Genomic DNA, 20,227 nt, shown 5'->3' with positions numbered 1-20,227 from the left:
TGAAGGGTTGCAACTGGAGTTGACTGGTTAGACCTTTCACCGGTCTATGCATCTGGAGCCTAATCAAACTCCCTGACCAAGGATGCGAGATACGCCTTCGCAAGGATCGATGACCGGTGAGACCACCGGCCACTCACAACGTTCTGCCTGACAGACATGCGGCAGATGCATTAACAGCGCAAGATGCAGACAAGCGGGGCAGCTCTACTAGCATCCCTTGCGGCAGACTAGCTGCGACGAAGAGCCGTTGACCAGCCCATTCGTCGGAGAGTTGTCACATGCTCTCCTAAATGATCTCGAAATGTTCGCCTTTAACCCCTACGAACTTGGAGGATTTCTCTGAGATGATCAGTGACATCTTTGCCAGAAGCGCAGAGCCGTTGAATGTGTGGGGAGCGCTTTTGGGTCAAGGATGCTCCAGCCTTTTCGTCATGAGTGAACGGGTAAGCATCATCCGGGAGCACGGTGGGCCCGATCAGTGTAAATTGAGCAACATTGTCCATGGACTGTCGCACCAATAAAGGCGCATATGCTCCATGGACAGCAATCGCTATGTCGCCGGCCATGGCCCTCTTCGGCACAGCCCACACCATTTCTGAACTCAAGACGCCATCGTGCGAGAGGTCTGGATACAGGTTGCCCGGCAGTCTTTCAATCAGGCGCCCACACAGCGGTTTAGCCAAAGAAAGAACGCCGGTCCTCATGTGTACGATCTTAGCATGTCTCAACCGGTTACTTGATGATGAACACTCTGATGAAAGGGTCTCGCCGCTGAAGGTTCCTATCCGGTATCCACAGAGGAGCAGCGGGAATCTGACGCCGACTAAGGACTGCGTTCCTTGAGGGATTGAAGAGCCTTGTTACACCAGCGGCAGTTGTTCTTCGCTCAAAGGTTTTGCAACCCTTGATGTCAACCATTTCAACGACCCGTAGTCACGTCCCCAGTCTGGCACCCAGGTCGGCAACGGCTGTTCAGTGCATTTACCTCTTGGCTGCTCGTGATCAAAAATTCCCTTTAAGAACACGATGGAGAGCCTATCATCGCGGCCGATGACATAGCGGGCCAAGTCCTCATAAGTCTTGGCCGTGCTCTGATCTTGTGAATAGTCCACAGATAGCATTTCGTTCCTCTTATCGTCCTCTTCGTGGATATATGTGTTTATCGAAGACATCCCCATGAGGCCGTATACATGATCTCTCTCGTCTTTGCATTGACTGCTATAGCATCGACGTATGACGTTGACTATATCCAGCTTGCAATCTTCGCTGAGGTAGTGGTTGCACTTGTCTTTGTCTCTCACGCTTGCAAGTGTTGCACTGTCGGCTCTCACAAGTTGATTTCGAATTCGTGCAAGGCCCTGCCTAGCCGCTATTATGCCCGGAACACTTTGAACGTCTCCAGTAGTACTCGCAACCATCCGTTCGAAGAAACTGACGTCGAAGTTTTGCCATTGGCATGAAATGTCTTCATAATGTAGCGATGCTTTGCGAGCTGCCCAGATTTCCTGTTTACACCACACTCGACTAAACCATAGAAAGCACAGCAGAGCTTGCATGCTTTTAACGAGCTCCTCTGAAGTTTTCGGACCTGAAGCAGAGCAAACGCACAGGTCCTCCAACTGGTCGCCTAGTCCATCTATCTCAGCGGCCTTTCGAGCTGTCGCCGTGTCTGGGGTGTGTGCTAGTCGGTCAAGAAGGTCTCGAATCTGCTGGTCTCCCTGTCCCAGCCATACGACTACTTCTTCAGCATTCGCATAGATGTCGCGCATTCGAGGGACCTGAACAGCCTTTTCCATGAAATCTTCTTGATTGATACAGATGGCGTCGATCCAGACATTCACCGGCTGCCAGTCGTGCCTGAGATGTGCCAATGCTTGAAATGCTAACTCTCCGATAAATAGTGACTAGTAGTTGCAGGAAATCTCGACTGTGGGCTCTCCTTCAGATCCCCAACGATATGACAGCGCTTGATATTGGACAGGATAAGTGTCTCCAAGTAAGAGCGCCCCTGATTCGTGGAGCAGGTAGCCAACACGCAGTTTTGTCCGTGCTGTCTCCCCATACTCCCCAGGCTCGACCGTCAAGATGCGAACCTGTGAGCCCATGAGTGGCAATTCAGAGTAGAGGCTCAACACTGCCGTGGTCATCCTGTTGGCGGCAACAGACCTGCAAAGAGGAGAAGAGGGTGAGAGGGTGTGTTTTGATCGGTTTCACGTATGGTGTGGGAGCACACGAAATGAGGGGTCTTTACCAGCTGAAGTGTAAGTCCTCCTCGAGAAATGTTGCAAGGCGCAAAGCACTCTGCCACTGCCTAGAAATGAAGGCCCCTACATACCTGACGAAGATGTACTTCGCGCAGTCCTCCAGGGTTTCCCGGCGCGTAAACTGTCAAGACCATTTGTCCACTGTGGTAGGACCGGTCAAGCATGACGGCCGCAAGCTGTCGGCAGCGGAATAGAGCTGGCGGGTCGGTCTTCGCCGGTGTGCGCTAGGCCGCGCGCACGTAGGGTCCCGATGCAAACCAGCCAAGCGAGCACGCTCAACGTGTCTGACATGGATATAGTGTAATCGATGCTAGGTGGTGGTCTCGAGGGTTGATGTTGGTGATGCTGTGTATCTTGTTGACCAAATTAAAGATCGCGAAAGCTTGGAGTGCTTCAGCGTTTGGTTCTCGACTCGGCTTTTCCCGAGCTCTACTTCTCCAAATCATTCGGATCCGAAATCTATCCATGAGTGCGGGTCTAAAGTCCACGGTGTAGCCAGTATTGTCTAAGGACTCTAAGAATCCAGTCTCTAGCTCAAATGCGCAAGCTATTTCACCTGCTCGCTAGAGCTTGCTTCGTCCGCTGCATTACTGATGTTGACTCCGTTCGAAAAGCCGGCAAACTGTGTACTTAATCCACGGCACGACCGTGGCACGATCCTGTTCTAACCGAGCTTCGCTAGCCATTCGCTCTAATCTTGATGCGGTAGGTGAGATGCCTATTGCGGGTTTCACCAATTTGTAAGGCGGCTAGTGGACAAATCCAGCGTGTGCGAACTCTGCATCCTCGGCGAGTCCCGACTCGCCGCGTCAGCGATAAACCGTATGACAGATTTGTCGCTTCGGATTTAGTGCTGTACAGTACACTGCTGTAGCTTCAGCTTTCACAAATGGTGATACAGAGAACCACGCCAGGCAAGGGGGTGATGAGATCCACCCAGGAACCCAGGAATGCTCTCTGCGTAGCAGTTTCTAAGCCCTCGCTGTGGTCGCCGATCGGTACCGAGTCTGCTCGAATTCAGCAGTCGGCCTGCCGTATAGATCTCCTTCCCCAGTGGAGCATGGGCGAGCATGGAAATCGACGTTGACGGCGTTTTACGCATGCCGCACCGTGGCATCCCGGTCAAACTATCTCACTATTGCGAACGTAAAAGAGTTTGAAGATGTCGGAACTTGAAGTGGTAAATATCATCGTACAGTCCAAGACCTGTGTCTGCAGCAAGCGTCGACCAACGAGCTAGGCAATATGACGGCACCGGCACCCTCCCAAAAGGTTGACTATCATCCACTCGATTATGAGGTTGAGGTTTTCCAGAAAGGCCTGCAATACAGAAAACCTCCAATCACCTTCGACATTGCCAAATGGGCATCAGAGGCGAAGTCTGTGCTGTCCTCAACCGCACGCAATTACGTCGACGGAAGCGCTGGTACAGGTGAGACAGACGAGAACAACACCGCCGCTTTTCGAAAATGGGCCTTCATACTAAGACGACTGACGGGGCAGCAAACATATCCTCCGTTGATCCAACTACGTCTTTCGTGGACGACGTGGTTGGAAGGCGATATGTCTCCATACTATTATTACTCGCCTATTGCCTCTCGGCGGTTGAGATGATATGTGCAATCTCGGTGGAGACAGTGTAGCCGGTCAAGCAGGAGCCGTGTCGCGCTTTGACGTTATCGAGGTATTGAGTTGGATATATTACCGGTGCCGACCAGCACTGCGGAAGCGTAGGTTGTCGGAGGGATAGTTCTTACGGAGATGTCCATTCTCGGAAGTTGGGGACGATAGGGTACGGCGTGTCGACATGGGAAGGGTTGGAAACATGGAAAAGTAGTCTTTAGCAGGAAGGATGCCGTGGTTGTCTTCTTATTTAACTTTAGCATAGCCTGCCCTTGATCTCGACAGCCAGCTATCGAAGTGATTGGCGGCGAGTGGACTCCAAAGATTTTGCTCCCGAAACCCTCCCGAAAACCCTCCCGAAAACCCTCCCAAAACCCTCTCGAAATCCCTCTCGAAATCCTTCTCGAAAACCGCGTGCGTCTCCGAGTCCTCCTTTTGATGCTCTCTGGCGAGTAATAGGTCGCCTCTAGTCGCTCCCCTTTCAGTCTAATAGTGCTTCATCAATAGTACTGTATTAGCTTAAGAAATTGGCGAAAGCCAGTCTAGCCTACAGCCAGTGAGCTAGTGGAGTGCAAGCGCTCATGCAGCTCTTACTGCGACTTCGTCACAGCCGCCGAGTATTCGTTGACTACCCCGCCCAACTCAACACTATGCTTAGCGCCGTTCAATTACAGAAAATACGCCATGTGAAGAGAGAAACCACACGAGTTTCAACCATTCAGTCGGAAAAGCCTTTCTTTGCCGCATTCGCTTGCTCGTTGGAGCGAACATTGAGCCTCAGACCTGCATCACTATGGCCACAAAGAGCTTCATCTAAGGACGCAATCAGTAATGACTCAATGACTCAAGCCATGCAACTCGTCCGCACGCATTACAGCCAGCCAAGCCAGCGTCCCTCACTCCAGAATCCCTCACTCCAGAATCCCTCACTCCAGAATTCCTCACTCCAGAATCCCTCACTCCAGAATCCCTCACTCCAGAATCCCTCACTCCAGAATCCCTCACTCCAGAATCCCTTACTCCAAATCCCTCACTCCAGAATCCCTCACTCCCAGACCCACATCCCCTACTCCAGCATCCCTCACTCCAGCATGAGTGAGGAGTGAGGGATGCTGAAGTAGGGGATGTTGGGAGTGAGGGATGCTGGCCCATGCGAACGTCTCTGCAGGCGCCGGCCGTGTTTCGTAATCCGCTCAAACGCCGCACCAGTGAGTCATCATCCAAGCCCGAGTCTGGGGATCACAATTTTTGGATACCTTGGGATGCTGGAGTGAGGGAATAGAGGTAAATGCGTTGCCCGTAACTTGTGGTGTACGTGGCGTTCGCACCGATGTCATCTATACGTTAGGTCGTTATTACGCAGGATTGGCTTCTCAGGTGCAGACTTTAAGGTGTTGAACTCCACGAGGAACACCGACTCCATAGGGCTGTGGAACATAAGGCTTCGAAATCAATAAGGATTTTCTCATTTGATAGAGGTGGGGCTATAGAGATTAGCAATTTGTGTGGGTTACTACGAGATATAGAGCAAAGTCCACCGGGTCTTTCAGCGCGTAGGGACTTTTAGGCTTTAAGGTCACTTTCCCGTGTGGTTACGTTCCCATCGGGTTTACAAACCTTAAAGCTTAAAAATCCCTACTCGCTCTAATTCCTGATGGACTTTATCTCCATATCCTCCAAACCCCACACAAATTATTGAACTCTATAGCCCGATGTCTATCAACATTACATACCTGTAAGACCCTGCAGCCCCGAGAGACTTACTCTCTTAGTCGACTCAAAACTGCCTCCAATCGTGTCGAGCAGATATTCTTGTATGACATGCCCGAATGGTGAAACTGGCTTATAGTGTTGACAAGAAATAAGAAGCCAAGACGAACGCTTCACCACATACATATGTTCTTGCAGTGATCGAACTAGCAATGACACTAAAAGGCACGTTTGAAACACTCCCATTCCACTCTATAGACAAGGCTGCGGACATATGAGCAGCCTGTATCCTGTTGTTTATCTAATAATCAATCTAAACACTTTGCGATAGGAGTCACGCGGTGGAAACAACGAAGACGAAAACACGAACAACAACAAGTCTCCACATAAGTGAAACTTAACTCGAGGTGAAAACAAACTTTCAATCGCATTAGCCAGAGAGCGACTTGCTGTAAAATTGATCCACGAGCTGCGTAGAGTCGTCGACATGGCAGAGACCTGGGAAGCTCTGGCTGTAATGCGGACATAGTCCTAGGAGGCAGCGCGAGAGACTGCAATCGCAGTCAAAAACATAGAGGCGGAGATCAAGGCCAATTAGGGGGGACGAAGATGGACGATCTTTAGGTGGAAATCTGGTTAAATATCTCGCTGAAGGATAGAGTCTGTCATTCCTCCAGTACAACCTTCTATTCATGAGTCGAGATCATCGTCGAATTGCAGATAAAAAACAGTATCGGACTCAAGAATATCAACTCGATAAGTCTTCCGCAGATGTGCACGCGCTACCCCCCACGTAGAATGGAGACACTCCAGACGGCGGTAGTTATACCGAGCCGGATGACTTTGTGCCAATATCAAGATGCACGGAAGCTCCTCAAATTGGCCTTTCCAGGCTACCATCATCCTCAAAGCCCACAAGAAACGATGCTGTTGATTGTCGACATTGATACTTCGATATTCAGGGAGGGGCCGCAACTTGTGAGCATTCGCTCGTAGTTCAATTCCCCAACTTGTTACCCGAGGAGGGCTAAACATTGGCGGATCGCGACGAAGCAGTGAAACTGGTTGCATGTGCAGGCAGCCTTGGAAATCGTCTGGTGATCTCGCCAGTACATTTTCTGGACCATGGCAATGTTTTGTTGCCCACGATAGGATCGAGTCGTCCGGATATTTTTGCAAGATCTCAAGTTGCAGTCTGCAGAATGCTTTATGTCCTTCGCCGTACAAGGGTGACATGTTGATTCTAAACAGACCAAGCAAAGAATATGCTCGATCTTCGATCTTTTTCGTCTGGCGACCTGCAGCCCAAGATAGTCTTTGCGCTACTGTCCACTGTGTCTATGAGCTTCGACCTGTGAGAACCTCTGCGGGTATTCTTGTAATCTTCTCTATCCCATCTGCCCATTGAGCCTTAGTTCCGATCATGTGCCAATGAGAATCATAGAATGTGACAGTCGCCGGCGCTATCAGCTCTTGTAGTGTCCATCCCCGTTTCCACCAAAGGCTTTCCCTCCATGTCCTCTCGTCGCCGACGTCATCCAAGTAGGCGTAGCATTTTTCTGCTTTTTGATACCATGAGAACATGGAGATGATAGCTTCGGACAGCTCGGCACTTGATGTCTTGTCAATGCAACAAGTATCAACCCAAGCCCATGACAACCCATCGGCTGCGACCACGTCCAGAAAACGATGAACCTTTCGATGTCCAGATGTATTCAACTTCAGCTGAGCTCGGAAATCATGCAAAGACACCTCCTGCGAATCATGAGCCTATCGATGGGACAAAATTCCGTACTTGGGGTAAGGAGGTTCTTCAAATTCCTTAAATTCTCCAGAAGATGTGTTCAAGAGCCGCATCTTCCGCTGATTACGTTGTTCCTCATAAGGCTTGGTGATTTTGATATACCATTTAAGAATCTGAGATGCTCACAAGACCATTAGTCAGCGACAATGGTGATTTTGGTAAGAAAAGGGTTGATTGAGCTGTGTATCTTACTGCTAGGTGCTTCCACTCCTTTATATCTTCTAGTGGCTCTATAGTGGTCTGGACCCGCTTTCCCGACAACCTTCAACAGACTACACCTCGTATGTGACGTTTGGTGAAATCAACGTCGACATGGCCTTGTAGCATGTAGTGAGCACATCGTCAAGTCAAAATATTATCCGCCACGACAGCAGTTTGGGGGAGTAGCGAATTGATCGTCTGCACATGGTGCTGTGCGCTTTCAAATCATTACCCAACATCCGATGCGAAGGATGTGATCGTGGACGAAGAGCACACCTTCACCGGTCCGTCCAGAAGCTCTTCTACATTCGACCGGTGAGCGCCGTGGAGAATTTCGATTAGCGGCTAAGCCAGCCGATTCGACCCAGCATGCAGCAAGGAGGCGTCGAGAGAACATTGTTTGAGCGCGGACGGCTCCTTCTGGGCGCACATGAACAATGCCTTGCGGCTGCGTGACGTATCTGGTGTGACTCTTCGATGCTCGCCAGGTTGTTGTGGCCGATTAGCTTAGCAAGATCTTTGACACCACGCTCGTGGGCCTCTGTATCCTCGGTGGGGGTGCTGAAACTGAAAGCCATATTCGAGTGCTTCAAACGATGAAGCAGCGTCCTACAAGCATCAGCTTGTGTCGGTGAGAGCCTTTGCTGTCAATCGTTATCGTCGCATCCTCCTTTCTATTTGCTATCGAAGGCATACTCTCACGACTTTTCAGCTTGCTGGCTTCACTTCGAATCGTAGCGAACCCTTCAATGTAGGCAAAACTCTTAACACAGTACGACTGCCCGCGACGCTTCAAAATGTATGGTCTCCACCCACCTCCTAGGACCGCCACAACATCGAAATCTTGCTCTGCATAAGGTGCTTATGCGCGAATCTAGCTGCCGAATTGACCGCGTCGTTTGCCTTGGAACGTTTCCTATCAAACGCTTACAGGGGCTCCGGGACAGATGTGAGTCCACCACCTGCTTACAGGAAGTCTGCAGTCTCACGCTGGAGTGTCGTGAAGACCCAGTAGATGCGAGGTACAACCACGCTAAGCAAACGTGTTCTCCATGACATGATCTGAGTTGTCTTCGTATTCGAGAGCTCTGATTAAGCAACGACCACAAGGCTCCAATTGTTAGCTGTCGACCACCAGTTCGTGACGAAGTTCGCTGCTGCATCGAGTCATGCAGAAGTCTGAGTAGCGAGAGACGGCTTCTTGGGTACCACGACCATTCACAGAGTCAACTCCGCTGAGACAGTCGTTGCAACAGCTCTTCCTTCAATTGGGCATGTGTCTTGGACGGCAACCAGTCGTTGTGAGACACAATGTATTCTTGGAACAAAACAACGCTGCGAGGACAAAGGATATCAATGAATGGACTTGTCAATGTTCTTCGCGCTTCGTCAACCAATTTTGTCTTGCCGGAATGCGCACAAGCGGCAACATAAAGGGTGCCCTATGATGCGAAGAATAATGCGAAGGGAAGGCACTTGCCGGACAACAGTGGTATCGCCTTCCACTGCGCAACGAGGGCATCGCTCTCTGCACACGTTCCACTTCTTGAAGCACGTTCTCGCATAATCATCATTGCGCAGCCGCTATTGGCCCGGGCATCTGCTTGCAGATAGGACGATGGTCTTGGCAAGACGACGAATTGAACGCTTACTTTATGCGACTCATGACTCCTCGAAAGATGTCCCTGCCACTGATGAGCTTCTGCTGTCTGTCGAGCAAGAAGTCTCTTTGCCTCCTGGTGGATGCTGGCTCTGCTGCTACCTTCATCACATCCTCATCAGATAAACCATTCACGTCCAAGGGAGTAAAGAGCTTGTCCAAGTTGCGCAACATATGCCGTCCGATGACTTGCGAAGTGACGTTGGCCACAAAAGTCTTCTGTTGGGTCTAAGATGCGGTCATTAGCGCTAGAAGTCAAAAAGCACAAGCTTCGTCGATTACCTTATACATGGAGAGCAAGCAGTCTAGCGCTTCTTCGCAACTGTGTTTCTCCATATCACGCTCAGTGTTGCCATGGAAGTTCCGCAGTGCAACGTCGATATCGACAGTAGCAGATGTATGATTCGAATTGCAATTAGGAAGATGGTGATGAGAGGTTGCCGCCTCAATCGATTTCCCGAAATTTTTCTCCATCCTCTTCTGCCGAGCCTTTTGTACGTTGTCGGTGTAGTAGTGATTATAGACCATGGGGAAGTCTTGCTTGTCCTCAACAATACTACTCAGCTCTGCCATTGCCCTCGCTTTGCGTTCCTGCAACCCTTCCGTAATCTTCAAGGCGGCGAGACGAGCTTGAATGTCGCGGGGACACGTCTCTTCCAGCAATGTGTCGGTGAAACTGCTACAAAGATCGGCCACGGTATCGACGTGGTCAGTCGCTAGCACTTCCCATTTGGATGATAGTTCCCAAAACAGCTCACCAATAATGAGCGGGTTGTAATTCCCGATAGGTTCTTTCCCACGAGATCGGACCAAAACTCGCGCAACCCAAGCGAGAGCTTCCTGACGAGAGAGCTTTGCCATACCATTTGCTTTGAGCGAACTTTTGGACGCGTCGTCGAGAGGATCTTCCGTGGATACAATGTATTTCGGACCTTTTCGTCGCATCGTCTCCGCAAAGTCTCGATTCACATGCTGAATCGCAGCACGAAGCCGCTTCACTGATTGTGGTGACGCAATGTCGAACCCATCATCAGTAAAGTCTTGGAAATAGTCTCCTTCGTAGTGGCCATCGATAGCCGCTCTGGTGGTTTCGAGAAACCTCAAGCTCAGCGTTGTTAAATAATTGCGACATTCCCCAGCGGTAGCGCGAGTAGAGCCCAACCGGTCAAGTTGTGTTGTGGTTTCCGCAAGGGCGATGTCTAGATCTCGCCGTAGATTGGGAAGCTCGCGTTTGATATGTTCAAACAAAAGCCCACTCAATCGCGAACGGAGGGCGTCGATTCCCCGGCATTCGTTCGGGATGGCATTGAAGTTGGAATTGCGGAAAAAGGCAGCTTCAGATGCATTCCTTTCCTCGATTGAAAAAGAGGCCTCCTCAAACTTGCGATTCTTTACAACATGCCACCCTAGCTTGAAGAACACATCCTCGTTGCGAGCTAGAGCCAGGTACGCCGCCTCGCTCTCCGAGTTGTGGTTCAATCGGTCCGGTTTCGTAATAATACCGAGGGTGCGGCTGCCCTCTGGATCAACTTCTCGGACCTTTGTCAGGATAGGTTGGTTCGCGTAATCGTCCGTGGCCTGTATGACAGCTAGGCAAATCGTCCGTTCCTGCCTGATGTAAAAGTCGGTGATCTCTGCCACCATCTGTCTGTCCTGTTCCGTGACGCCTTTGGTCACATTTTGGATAAGGCCGGGCACATCGACAACAGTCAACTGCGGGCGAGTTGGACCCTCTATCTCGAAGCTCAGGACATCTCTTGCAAACGCTTGATTGGATGAAGTTTGGGAGGAGCTGTTGGCGACAGAGGTGATTCCCATAGCTTCCGCAGCCTTGGACATGATATCGGGCAATTCGGTAAAGTCCACGATGGTCTCAGAGAACGAGGAGATCGAAGTTTTCTCATCGGCTGGTCGATTGCCGTCCGGGATAATGGTAAGGCGCAGGGACTCAGTAATACCCCGGCGAAGAGTGATCTCGGTGGCGAAACGAGTGCAAAGGTTGTCGTTACGAGGGAATGGGATCTCCGTAAGGGCCTCCAGGACGGAACTCTTGCCAGCAGACTGATTTCCGCAGACAGCAATCTGTGGAAGAGGTAAGATCGCATCTAAGCCACATTTGCGAATCTGGGCGACGGTATCGAGCACCTGTCGTTGCTCCTCTGATTGGAACTCTTCCAGCGAGTCTGTAATGTGAAGCGCAGGTGCAGGCGCCACGGTATCTATGGATGATGCAGTCATTGCGAAGTCTGTGAAAAAGCGATGGTGAAGATGGAGGCCCAAAAGATCTAGTGAAGACTTTTTATGCTGCTCTCTGACCAGTGATAGCGAGATCGGGTAAAAGACTTCGAACAGCCTTGGTTCGGTTGGGCCGTAGATAAGACTTCGACCACCGCGATTGAACCACTTCTTTTCTGAGCTTCATGTTGGTAGGGGGAGCCGGTGCGCAGTAGAAAGCATTGCATGCATTAGCCATTGGTAGATGCTCGTTGTGCAGCCAGTCGTCCTGAGACGCGGCCAGTGGATGAGATAGCAGAGGTGATGATTCCCGGCGCATTGAATAGTTGAGCCAGAGCGCAGGTTTGGCGCTGTACCAGGGTTAATACGATGCGCTTTCCTCCATGTTCCGTCGGTTGCATGGAGAAGGCTCCGGCGCAGGGTGACTTGAAACGGATTTGGGAAGAATGTGTCTCTAAAACAGGACTGAGGAGAATATGTGGTGTCATACTGCGCCGAATTCAAAATCGAAGGACCAGCCAATAAGACCAAAGCTTCTTGCATGATACTCTCGCATGGTGGTCTCGCATTTCGCTTGAATCCCCCGTATGCCCATCCTTCACTGCGTTCCGCTTTGCGTGCGGTGAATTTCTCTGACGACATTTCTTCATGTGACCAAGCTTGAGTGCAAGGTAACGGCAGCCGCCTAGCGACGATTTGCTGGCATTGGCCTACTGAATTGTTACAAGCAACGCACGCAACAATTTGTTGTCTTCTGATGCTTTCACTCTGCTTAGGGGAAAGCGTCTGCCCGGTCTATAAAGGTCCACACGAAGCTCTGCCTTACTCCTGAACGTGCGAACAGGCAGATTCCCGGTCTCACGTGCCTTGATTAAATCCCAAATGTTGACCGCCACAGCACGAAGGGCCTGCACATATTAGTCGCTGACGATTTACTGAGCAGGTAACAGCTTACACTTTTGCATTTAGTGATTGAAGAGGCGGGTTGCACACCACAATCGTTGCAGAGTTGGTGCCACTTTTCGAGCCGTGTCTCCTCGCGGCCGTAATGAATTTGGAACGTCGCCATCGCCTCGGCAAGTTGGTCATCGATGAAGGCGTTCATGCGCTTCCTCTTTGACTTGGATCTGGTCATATTGTTGCTGTGGTTTCGACTGGACATGGGCTGAAAGCGAATCCACTGAGTGTAGCCCGGGGCCTTTTATCCATCGACAAGGGGCACTAGATTCAGGACGTGCGAGTGGTACTGATCACAGATGATCAAAGGTTGTTGGCTGATTCATCTGTCCCACATTTGAAACGGGCCTCCGGCCCAGGGCACAAAACTTGTAATGGCCGTTGTATTCAGGGCATGTGTGCAATAGCTACTTGCGGATAGCGAACGAAAGGCAGTTGGAGTTGCTTATGCGAGTGCTTGTCACAAAAAGGAGAGAAAGCAGTCAGCGACTCATCGCGGCCGTTAAATCATGCCAAACAGACTTTCAAAGTCGAAACCATTCGGTGCGGTGGTTTGAGTGTAAGTGCAGCTCTGCTCCGCCATTCCCATAACTTGCGCTTGTGACCCGTTGTCATGGGGCAAGGCGAGCGCGGATCGGGTGAGCTGTTGTAACTTGGCTTCAACGACTCGTTCTCTCAAAGGCGCATAGAAAGTGGCGAGCTCTGAGACTGTCGTCGACCGCACGATCTCCACAACACGAGGGACCTCCCTCCTGGTCATCAGCCTCGTCCAGCTTGACAGGTTAGCATGGATCGATAGTTCGGAGTAGTGACTGACTGAGTTTCCGACAAATGATTTCCCAGAACGAAACAAGCGCCATGTCCCAGATGATACTCAAGAAGCTTGTATTTGTGACCACACTCGATCATTGCCATGAGCCTGCCCAGAGCCTTTTCGTACGACTCACACGACAGTGCTGACTGCAGGGTGTGCGCTGTCTGTTCCACCGGCAAACATTGGAAACGCTCACGATATTCCACAAGCAGTATGCAGGACAATCGCTGTACGATTCGGGACTATGCGTCATCCCTTAGCGCACAGGAATACAGATCCATAATGTATGCCTCTGGAACAGCGAGAGTTGCACTCACAGCCGGTGGACAGGGCTCCCACGCGCTGAGGGGGCTTTCCCACCAGTGGGCGGCGAAATCCCGTAGCAGTGACAGCGTATTGTCGTCCGTCCCTGGGAACCCCTCGAACTTCTGGGACCGGGCTACGTCGTTCTGGTTGACTTTGCGGACGCGGAACCGGACCGTTTGAAAAAGTTGTTTCTGCTCGTTCTGTAGATCGTGAATCTGTGACAGTAGGTCGTGAAGGTAGGCCGAGTCCTTCACAGCATCAGACACGTCACCACCTCGAGTGAACGAGGGACTCACTTCATTGCGGTCGCCGGTCAGCATGCTGGCGACTCGGCGACCGCGTTCCATGTCTCGATGATTGAAACCAGTAGTTGCGGGGCCGAATGTTGACGATTGAATGATATGGATCGTGAGATGAACAAGTCTTCTGGGAAACGGACTCTCATTTTACACTGTCCCAAAGGGTCACCGCCTTTTGGCGCGCGGGGTGGCCCAAGCTTACCGTGCGGTCTTTTGGCGCATTTCGCGACCAGAGTTGCATCCCAAGCAAAACTATAGGACGGCGCGCTGGTTCAAACACGCTGTATGTCCGGCGGCCCTCAGACGTACGGCCGCACTGACTCATGGCTTCCCTTATCCATCATCTTGACTTCCAGATGTCCCATCAGCAGGCCGATGCGCAGTTTCTGGACGACATCGACAGTATCCGATGGTTTGGAACAAACCACTACGTTGATCTTTCCCAACTGGTCGTGTGTGGCACTGCGACCTGATCGACCCCGGATTGGATGCACAGGTATCCAAGGCTCACGAATTCATAATACCCATTCTCAGCGTGTACGCGACCGGTTATCTCATCGCGTATAATTGCTACTTCACGGAAACGAGGTACCACGTACGCGGCCAAAAACTGCACAATGAGCTGGTCCATAGACTGTCAAGATAATTCACGACACACGAAGGGGAGACGCTTCAGAATATCGCTTTCTCGAAGGTGAAGGAAGCGAGGTTGATCCTGGCCTTGTCTACGCACAATGAGCCGGACACGGAACTCTACTCGTGCGACGAGGCCGTCGACTACATGCAGGCGTATCACAAGGTTCGAAGAGGATGAAGCGCGTGAGTGAACCTGACCCCATTTAGGTGGCGACGAAGGTAGTGGTTGACAATATCTTGGCGCAGTGCGCGGAGCGTATCAAACCTCTTTCCAACATACTCTTTCCTTCCGACGTGCTCGAGATGGATGGTACTGCAGTGAACATGGTGGCCCGGGAGTCTCCTATCAGTCGCGCGACGCGAGGACGCGGGTAAGAGGGCAGAGACCCTGGGAGCCAGCCTGGGAGACGTGCAAGAGGCACAAAAATTTGTCGTCGTCGAGTGAGTGCGCCCGCAAGATGCGTGGGATTGCCGCCGACCATTGCTCAATGTAGCTATCACGCACCGTCCTCGAGTGGTTAGGAGAATAAAGCACGGGCGAGGCACTTCCAGACATGCGTCTGAACATGATCGCACTGACGTAGAGCAATCTGCAGAGCCTTTCGCAGACCCGGCGGTCGCCCTGTGGCCAAATCCACATAGGCAAGCCCGAATAACGAGGACGGCAGCCTCGACGTTCGGTCGGCCATGGAGAGAGGTCAAAAACCCCAGAAGGCGAAGAGGAAACGCACGGGATTGTCTTGATCGTGATCATCAAGCTGCTTTCAGCATCTGTACCGTGTCGGTGAAAGCCACGCTAGTGGATGCGATAGCTATCTGCAGACCGCCTTCGCTCAAGGTAAGTTACCCCATGTCAGTCTGCGGCCTCGGTTTTGTCCCATATGCAATGCAGTACATCGTTGCGGAGTCGGGGGAGACGGCGGTGGTTCCGTCCGGTGACGAGCCGACATGTCCTTCAAGGCTGATATATGTCTACACACATGTTCACAATATTGTCACAGCAATTAAAGGTAGATGAGAGCGCCCTCGACTCTGGCCCTTGTCCTTCACCAATTGCAGTATGGCTCAACGAACGGGTCCCCCCCGCCGGGACGCGATGCAAAGACTTCTACACCGTTTCTACGAACCTTTGCAACTTCTATGGATGTTGAATCCCGCAAGAGGCCAATGCTGTCCTGCACCCGCTGCCGGCGAGCAGTCGTCGGACTTCCTTGGGCGCTGGCGAAGATTTTTAGATGCTTTGTCTTGGCTGTGCGATTTCGAGCATGGTGGCAAGACGGTCAGCTCGGTTGCTGTCCAGGCGCTGCCCTCAGGTAATCGGTTCTGGCTATGTTGTGGGCATGAGGCGGCTCTCCAGCACTTGACTTGGATGCTCAGCTTGCTTGAGGACGAAGAGCTGTCATTGCCATCCCAACAAGTGCGTGCTATCAGTACTGTCGCAGTGACAACCATATCCCACAGCGGTGATAAAGTGAAGCGCTACGCCCGCGAGCTCTCGCGTTACATCGCCAAAGTGGCCGTGCCGTCGGACGTGGAGCTTTCTACAGGTAGGGATGCAACATCGACGAGTCTGCACAGTCACCTGACCCTTGACAGAAACTCGCGAAATGCTGCGTGCCCTCGATCAGTTGGCTTCACTGTCAGATGCCGAAGAACTCTGTCTCGAGGCGGTCGCTTTCGCTCATTTCGACTCTCTGAACGGGGTCGCCGAAGCTTCGATCCGCTTGGATGGCCCTTCAGATTGGTCGCTCGTGAAACACTTCGTCGTCCGATTGCGAAGCTGGCATCAGAAGGCCGCCATCGCCGTCCGATTCGCTGGCAGTTTTCGCAGCCTACTACAAGACCATACAATTTCATGGTTGCCACTTCCTCCATCCAGAGACATGCCGCCGAGCGATGCGAAGACAAATTTGATGAGCGCCCTCAAGCGCATGCTGAAAGCCGATGAAAAGGAGCGTGTCTCGGACTTGTGCCAAGCAATGGAAGACCTGCGATCCTTTAACTTTGATCAAGTCTTCCAGGAAAGCTACAGCAGCGGTAGACTGTCTCTTGCCGTGCACTCGGAAGTGTTTCTGCTCGAACACTTCCACGAAGAAGGACTCTTTTTTGTGCAGAACGACCGTTACATTGGATGCAGTAAGCCATCATGCTATTGCTGCAGTCTGTATATGCGATACCACCCTGGCAATTTTGTGCTGCGACCTTCACATGGAACCGCGTGGGTAACCTGGAGCCCGCCACTTTTAAGCAATTGCGATGCGCAGGAAATCCGACAACGCAACCTGTTTGTCATGAATCGGGTGATCGAACACTTGCGTCGTGACGTGGTGAATGAAATCGAGCATCGTTTTGCACGGCGCCGGAGACAGCCTGATTCTACCTCTGGCGGTTACACAGCACCAAGTTGAGAACGAGAGAGGACCTGCGTGTTTCATATTCCAGAAAAGACTTTCGAATTCTGAGTGCTCTCAACCATGAAGGACACCCCGCCCTTGCAGTTTAAACTCGAAGGGCCAACGGGACCTTGAACCTTCAGCTCTTGAGAATCGCCCTTCTTTGAGGATTTGTTAGGCCATGATTTCGTAGAACTTTCGTGCAGGCGTCGAGTCGCGCCAGCTCACTCGCACATCTTACTATCTTGATAAGTTCGGTGATGTTCGGAAGACAACGCTGCGATAATGGTTTCAGCCTCATGCACGGCGGCGCCAATGCTTTGTGCAAACTTGCAGTCATAGAGATAGTGTCTGTGGATTAGGAGCTCTTCAACACATGCCTCAAGGGCGACTTTGGAGTCTGTCGGTTCTCCGCGCAATAATAAGCCTATATCCATTACCACCAACGACCAATTCCGCCAGCAGCATCTCAATTCGCTATTTGACACAACGAACAGTAAAGCCATCATGGGCGAAGTCGGCTTGGCGCTGCCGAATTTGCTTTCGGCTACCTCTACGGCTCGGCTGAAGGCTATCTCATCGGCATGAAAGAAAGGAATAAGCTAGCAGATCTCTTTACCTCAATTTATAGTCTGTGGAGAAACTCCGCGGGCAAGAGTTCGACCCTGGAAGTTGTTACTGGATTTCCCTTTCCACGACAAGATGGCCTGTGTACCAGGTCCCCAGCCGAGATTGTATAGCAGGACGAAGATACTGCGCTCATGATCAATGTGTCCCTCATTCCGCACTCATCTCGCAGCCAGGAACGGAAAGATCAAATCTCGTCTTTCAACAGAGCACTCAATTCGTTCTCAGATCTTCCCGACGTTATCGCAGCGGCGGGAGCAGTCTTGGGACTCAGTAGAATCTCCGATCATGACGCTGGCCCGACATTTGCACAAGATGTGCTCCAAATACGGGTTAATGGACCGACGGGCTTGCATTTGAGCGCCGTCGACCTACAGGGGATCATCCAGGTTCGAAGCGAAGAGCAGGCAGATTCGGATATTGCGGCAGTACATAGCCTCGTGGACTCATATATGGCGAATGGCCGATCTATCATTCTTGCCGTAGTCTATCTAAGCCGGAAAAAAAATGCTAATCAGCCCGTGATGAGCAAGTGCAAGAAATTTGACCCTTCGGGGGAACGCACGATCGGGGTTATCACGAAGCCGGACTTGATCAACGACGGTGCTAAGGCTTGTATCGCCCAACTTTCAAGGAATGAAGATACTACGAAGTTAGGGCTGGGGTTCTTTTTGCTCAAAAACCCTTCGCCGAAAGAGACACAACAGGCCCTGTCACTTGCGATTCGAGAAGCCATTGAACGTGACTTTTCAACCGCAGAACCGTGGAGTCGACAAGATCTTAATCCGTCGCGTCTTGGTATCAACCATCTAAGACGATTTCTTCAGGAGCTCCTGGACAAACATATTGAAAGGGAGCTGCCCAAAGTTCGTCAAGAGTTGAGGCTGCTTGAGCGAACTTGACAGCATCTGTCGTTCGGCACTGCAGGAAAATTACAGCGACTTTGGATTTCTCGGCACATCAAGCGATTCGGTCCCACTGACGCGATTGAGAGCGATTGTACATGCCTCCAATACGATATACTCGGAGATGATGAGGTCTAAAGGCGAACAGCGAAAAGTTGTGTCTTCAATGGAAGCTGTCGAGAACGAAGACGCATATACAGACAGTGACGTGGACGATGTCAGTGGTCAGCTCCTTGTCTCCGAGCGCGAAATGAAAGCATGGGTGAAGAAAGTAGGCAGTCCAGCTGGCGTCGATCTTCCCTCATCTTCACTACCTGACCATCATCCCAGGTCTACTTGAGTACTCGTGGCCGCCAGCTGCCCGGAGACTTTAACCATGTCTTTCTGGCGGAACTGTTTCATCTTCAGTCAAGTCGCTGGCTCGAGCTGACTCGTGGACATTTGTCGAGTCTACACGAGTCGATCGAGACTTTCATGGACATTGTGATATCTCATATTGCAGAAGAAAGTCACACCCGCAGCTCCCTTCGTGAAAGCATATTCTCGGTGCTTGAGCGCATGAAGAAAGATGCAGATGAAGAATTGACAAAGCTGTGGGAAGACGAGGTCCAACATACAACCACTACTATACAGACAACATCCAGAGGGCGCGCAATGATGCAGCTCGTAAGGCTTTAAAGAGAGCTATGGACCAGACAACCGCAGAGGACTACGGCGGAAGGATGCATATCAGTAACAGCAACAAAGAACTTCAGCGACTTCTCGCGTCTCTTCAAAGCCGGATGGTGGTTAACATGGACGATCAAGCATGTAATGAAGCCCGTGATGCACTGGAGGCATATTACAAGGTTTAGGGAAAGTCTAATTTTCCTTGCCTAGGCTAACGAGCTCAGGTGGCACGCAAAAGATTCTTCGATAACGTTTGCCGGCAGGTCGTGGAGCGGCATCTCATAAGGAACCTATGTTACGCGTTTTCGCCGGAGAAACTAGCTGGCTATACAGACGACGATCTCTATGCGATCGCCGGAGAGTTCAACGAATGTGTGGAGAAGAGAGAGCGTCTGAAGCAGCTGAGTGCTGCGTTGAAAGAAGTGCTTGCCGAGCTTGTGCCTACCTTGAAGAGCTTGGATCGAGATTGGATTAGAGAGATGACATATGGCTTGACGGCATGGAGTACAACCACACTGTGTGAGAATCGCGTTTTACCAATGAACTGACTGTTGGCTTGGTCCACTACCATATCACTCCCCATCTTTCTTCAAGACTGGAGGGTCTGATATATGTGAGTACGCTGCTGTGGTAAACCTTCGCGTGTCTCTAAAGCGTAGCTTATCCACCAAGAGGTTCTCTTTGTGCACAATCTCTATGTACCCACAAAGTCCATCAGAAGGTTATGATCTTAGTGAAAGAAGCCGATCGCAACGGCAGTCATTCCATGGGTATTGTAATAAAGCCAGACATGCTTCTGGCAGGATCTGAAAGTCAGAAAACATTCACTCCGCTCGCCAAAAACGCGAACAAACGATCCTTTTCCAGACGTGGATGGCACATCTTGAAGAATCGTAGCTATGAAATCGAAGTTATAATCACCCGACGAAATGAGCTCGAGCCCGATTACTTCAGGAGATGGAACTTGAAAGAGCTTTTCTAACTTCGATACGGATTGAAGCCCTGCAACAAAGGCTCAGCAATAATCGTTTGGACAAGTCAAGTACGCGTTTCCTCAGATGCGATCTGAGGGTGACAAGATGCCTCGATATACAGAACAGAGGTTGCAGGCTCTTGGTAACAGC

General features: G+C 51.1%; 8 protein-coding genes across 8 annotated transcripts; 2 read left to right on the top strand and 6 right to left on the bottom strand.

The window, feature by feature from the left end:
- Positions 1-860: 860 nt before the first annotated feature.
- Positions 861-1,796, bottom strand: M409DRAFT_30587 (uncharacterized protein; the record flags this gene model as incomplete). The annotated part of the gene is made up of 1 exon (XM_033810002.1): positions 861-1,796. The coding sequence occupies one exon, from the start codon at positions 1,794-1,796 to the stop codon at positions 861-863; it is 936 nt and encodes a 311-aa protein (XP_033659852.1).
- A 4,491-nt stretch (positions 1,797-6,287) lies between these two features.
- M409DRAFT_61230 (uncharacterized protein) lies at positions 6,288-6,833 on the bottom strand (the record flags this gene model as incomplete). Its single annotated transcript, XM_033814681.1, has 1 exon — positions 6,288-6,833. One exon carries the CDS (start codon positions 6,831-6,833, stop codon positions 6,288-6,290), a length of 546 nt encoding a protein of 181 aa, XP_033659851.1.
- Positions 6,834-8,820: 1,987 nt separating this feature from the next.
- On the bottom strand, positions 8,821-11,500 carry M409DRAFT_71374 (uncharacterized protein; the record flags this gene model as incomplete). The annotated part of the gene is made up of 3 exons (XM_033819140.1): positions 8,821-8,837; positions 9,262-9,490; positions 9,545-11,500. 3 exons carry the CDS (start codon positions 11,498-11,500, stop codon positions 8,821-8,823), a joined length of 2,202 nt encoding a protein of 733 aa, XP_033659850.1.
- A 707-nt stretch (positions 11,501-12,207) lies between these two features.
- Positions 12,208-12,566, bottom strand: M409DRAFT_71373 (uncharacterized protein; the record flags this gene model as incomplete). Its single annotated transcript, XM_033819139.1, has 2 exons — positions 12,208-12,405; positions 12,453-12,566. The coding sequence occupies 2 exons, from the start codon at positions 12,564-12,566 to the stop codon at positions 12,208-12,210; spliced, it is 312 nt and encodes a 103-aa protein (XP_033659849.1).
- A 390-nt stretch (positions 12,567-12,956) lies between these two features.
- Positions 12,957-13,369, bottom strand: M409DRAFT_71372 (uncharacterized protein; the record flags this gene model as incomplete). The annotated part of the gene is made up of 2 exons (XM_033819138.1): positions 12,957-13,227; positions 13,272-13,369. The coding sequence occupies 2 exons, from the start codon at positions 13,367-13,369 to the stop codon at positions 12,957-12,959; spliced, it is 369 nt and encodes a 122-aa protein (XP_033659848.1).
- A 141-nt stretch (positions 13,370-13,510) lies between these two features.
- M409DRAFT_71371 (uncharacterized protein) lies at positions 13,511-13,921 on the bottom strand (the record flags this gene model as incomplete). The annotated part of the gene is made up of 2 exons (XM_033819137.1): positions 13,511-13,822; positions 13,871-13,921. The coding sequence occupies 2 exons, from the start codon at positions 13,919-13,921 to the stop codon at positions 13,511-13,513; spliced, it is 363 nt and encodes a 120-aa protein (XP_033659847.1).
- A 1,648-nt stretch (positions 13,922-15,569) lies between these two features.
- On the top strand, positions 15,570-16,917 carry M409DRAFT_71370 (uncharacterized protein; the record flags this gene model as incomplete). Its single annotated transcript, XM_033819136.1, has 2 exons — positions 15,570-16,056; positions 16,106-16,917. The coding sequence occupies 2 exons, from the start codon at positions 15,570-15,572 to the stop codon at positions 16,915-16,917; spliced, it is 1,299 nt and encodes a 432-aa protein (XP_033659846.1).
- A 569-nt stretch (positions 16,918-17,486) lies between these two features.
- On the top strand, positions 17,487-19,651 carry M409DRAFT_71369 (uncharacterized protein; the record flags this gene model as incomplete). The annotated part of the gene is made up of 6 exons (XM_033819135.1): positions 17,487-17,613; positions 17,653-18,395; positions 18,457-18,705; positions 18,765-18,963; positions 19,041-19,282; positions 19,328-19,651. 6 exons carry the CDS (start codon positions 17,487-17,489, stop codon positions 19,649-19,651), a joined length of 1,884 nt encoding a protein of 627 aa, XP_033659845.1.
- Between the last annotated feature and the right edge of the window lie 576 nt (positions 19,652-20,227).

Source organism: Zasmidium cellare, assembly GCF_010093935.1.
Source record: "Zasmidium cellare ATCC 36951 unplaced genomic scaffold M409scaffold_67, whole genome shotgun sequence".
NCBI lineage: Eukaryota > Fungi > Ascomycota > Dothideomycetes > Mycosphaerellales > Mycosphaerellaceae > Zasmidium > Zasmidium cellare.
This window is presented reverse-complemented; position numbering and strand designations above follow the sequence as displayed.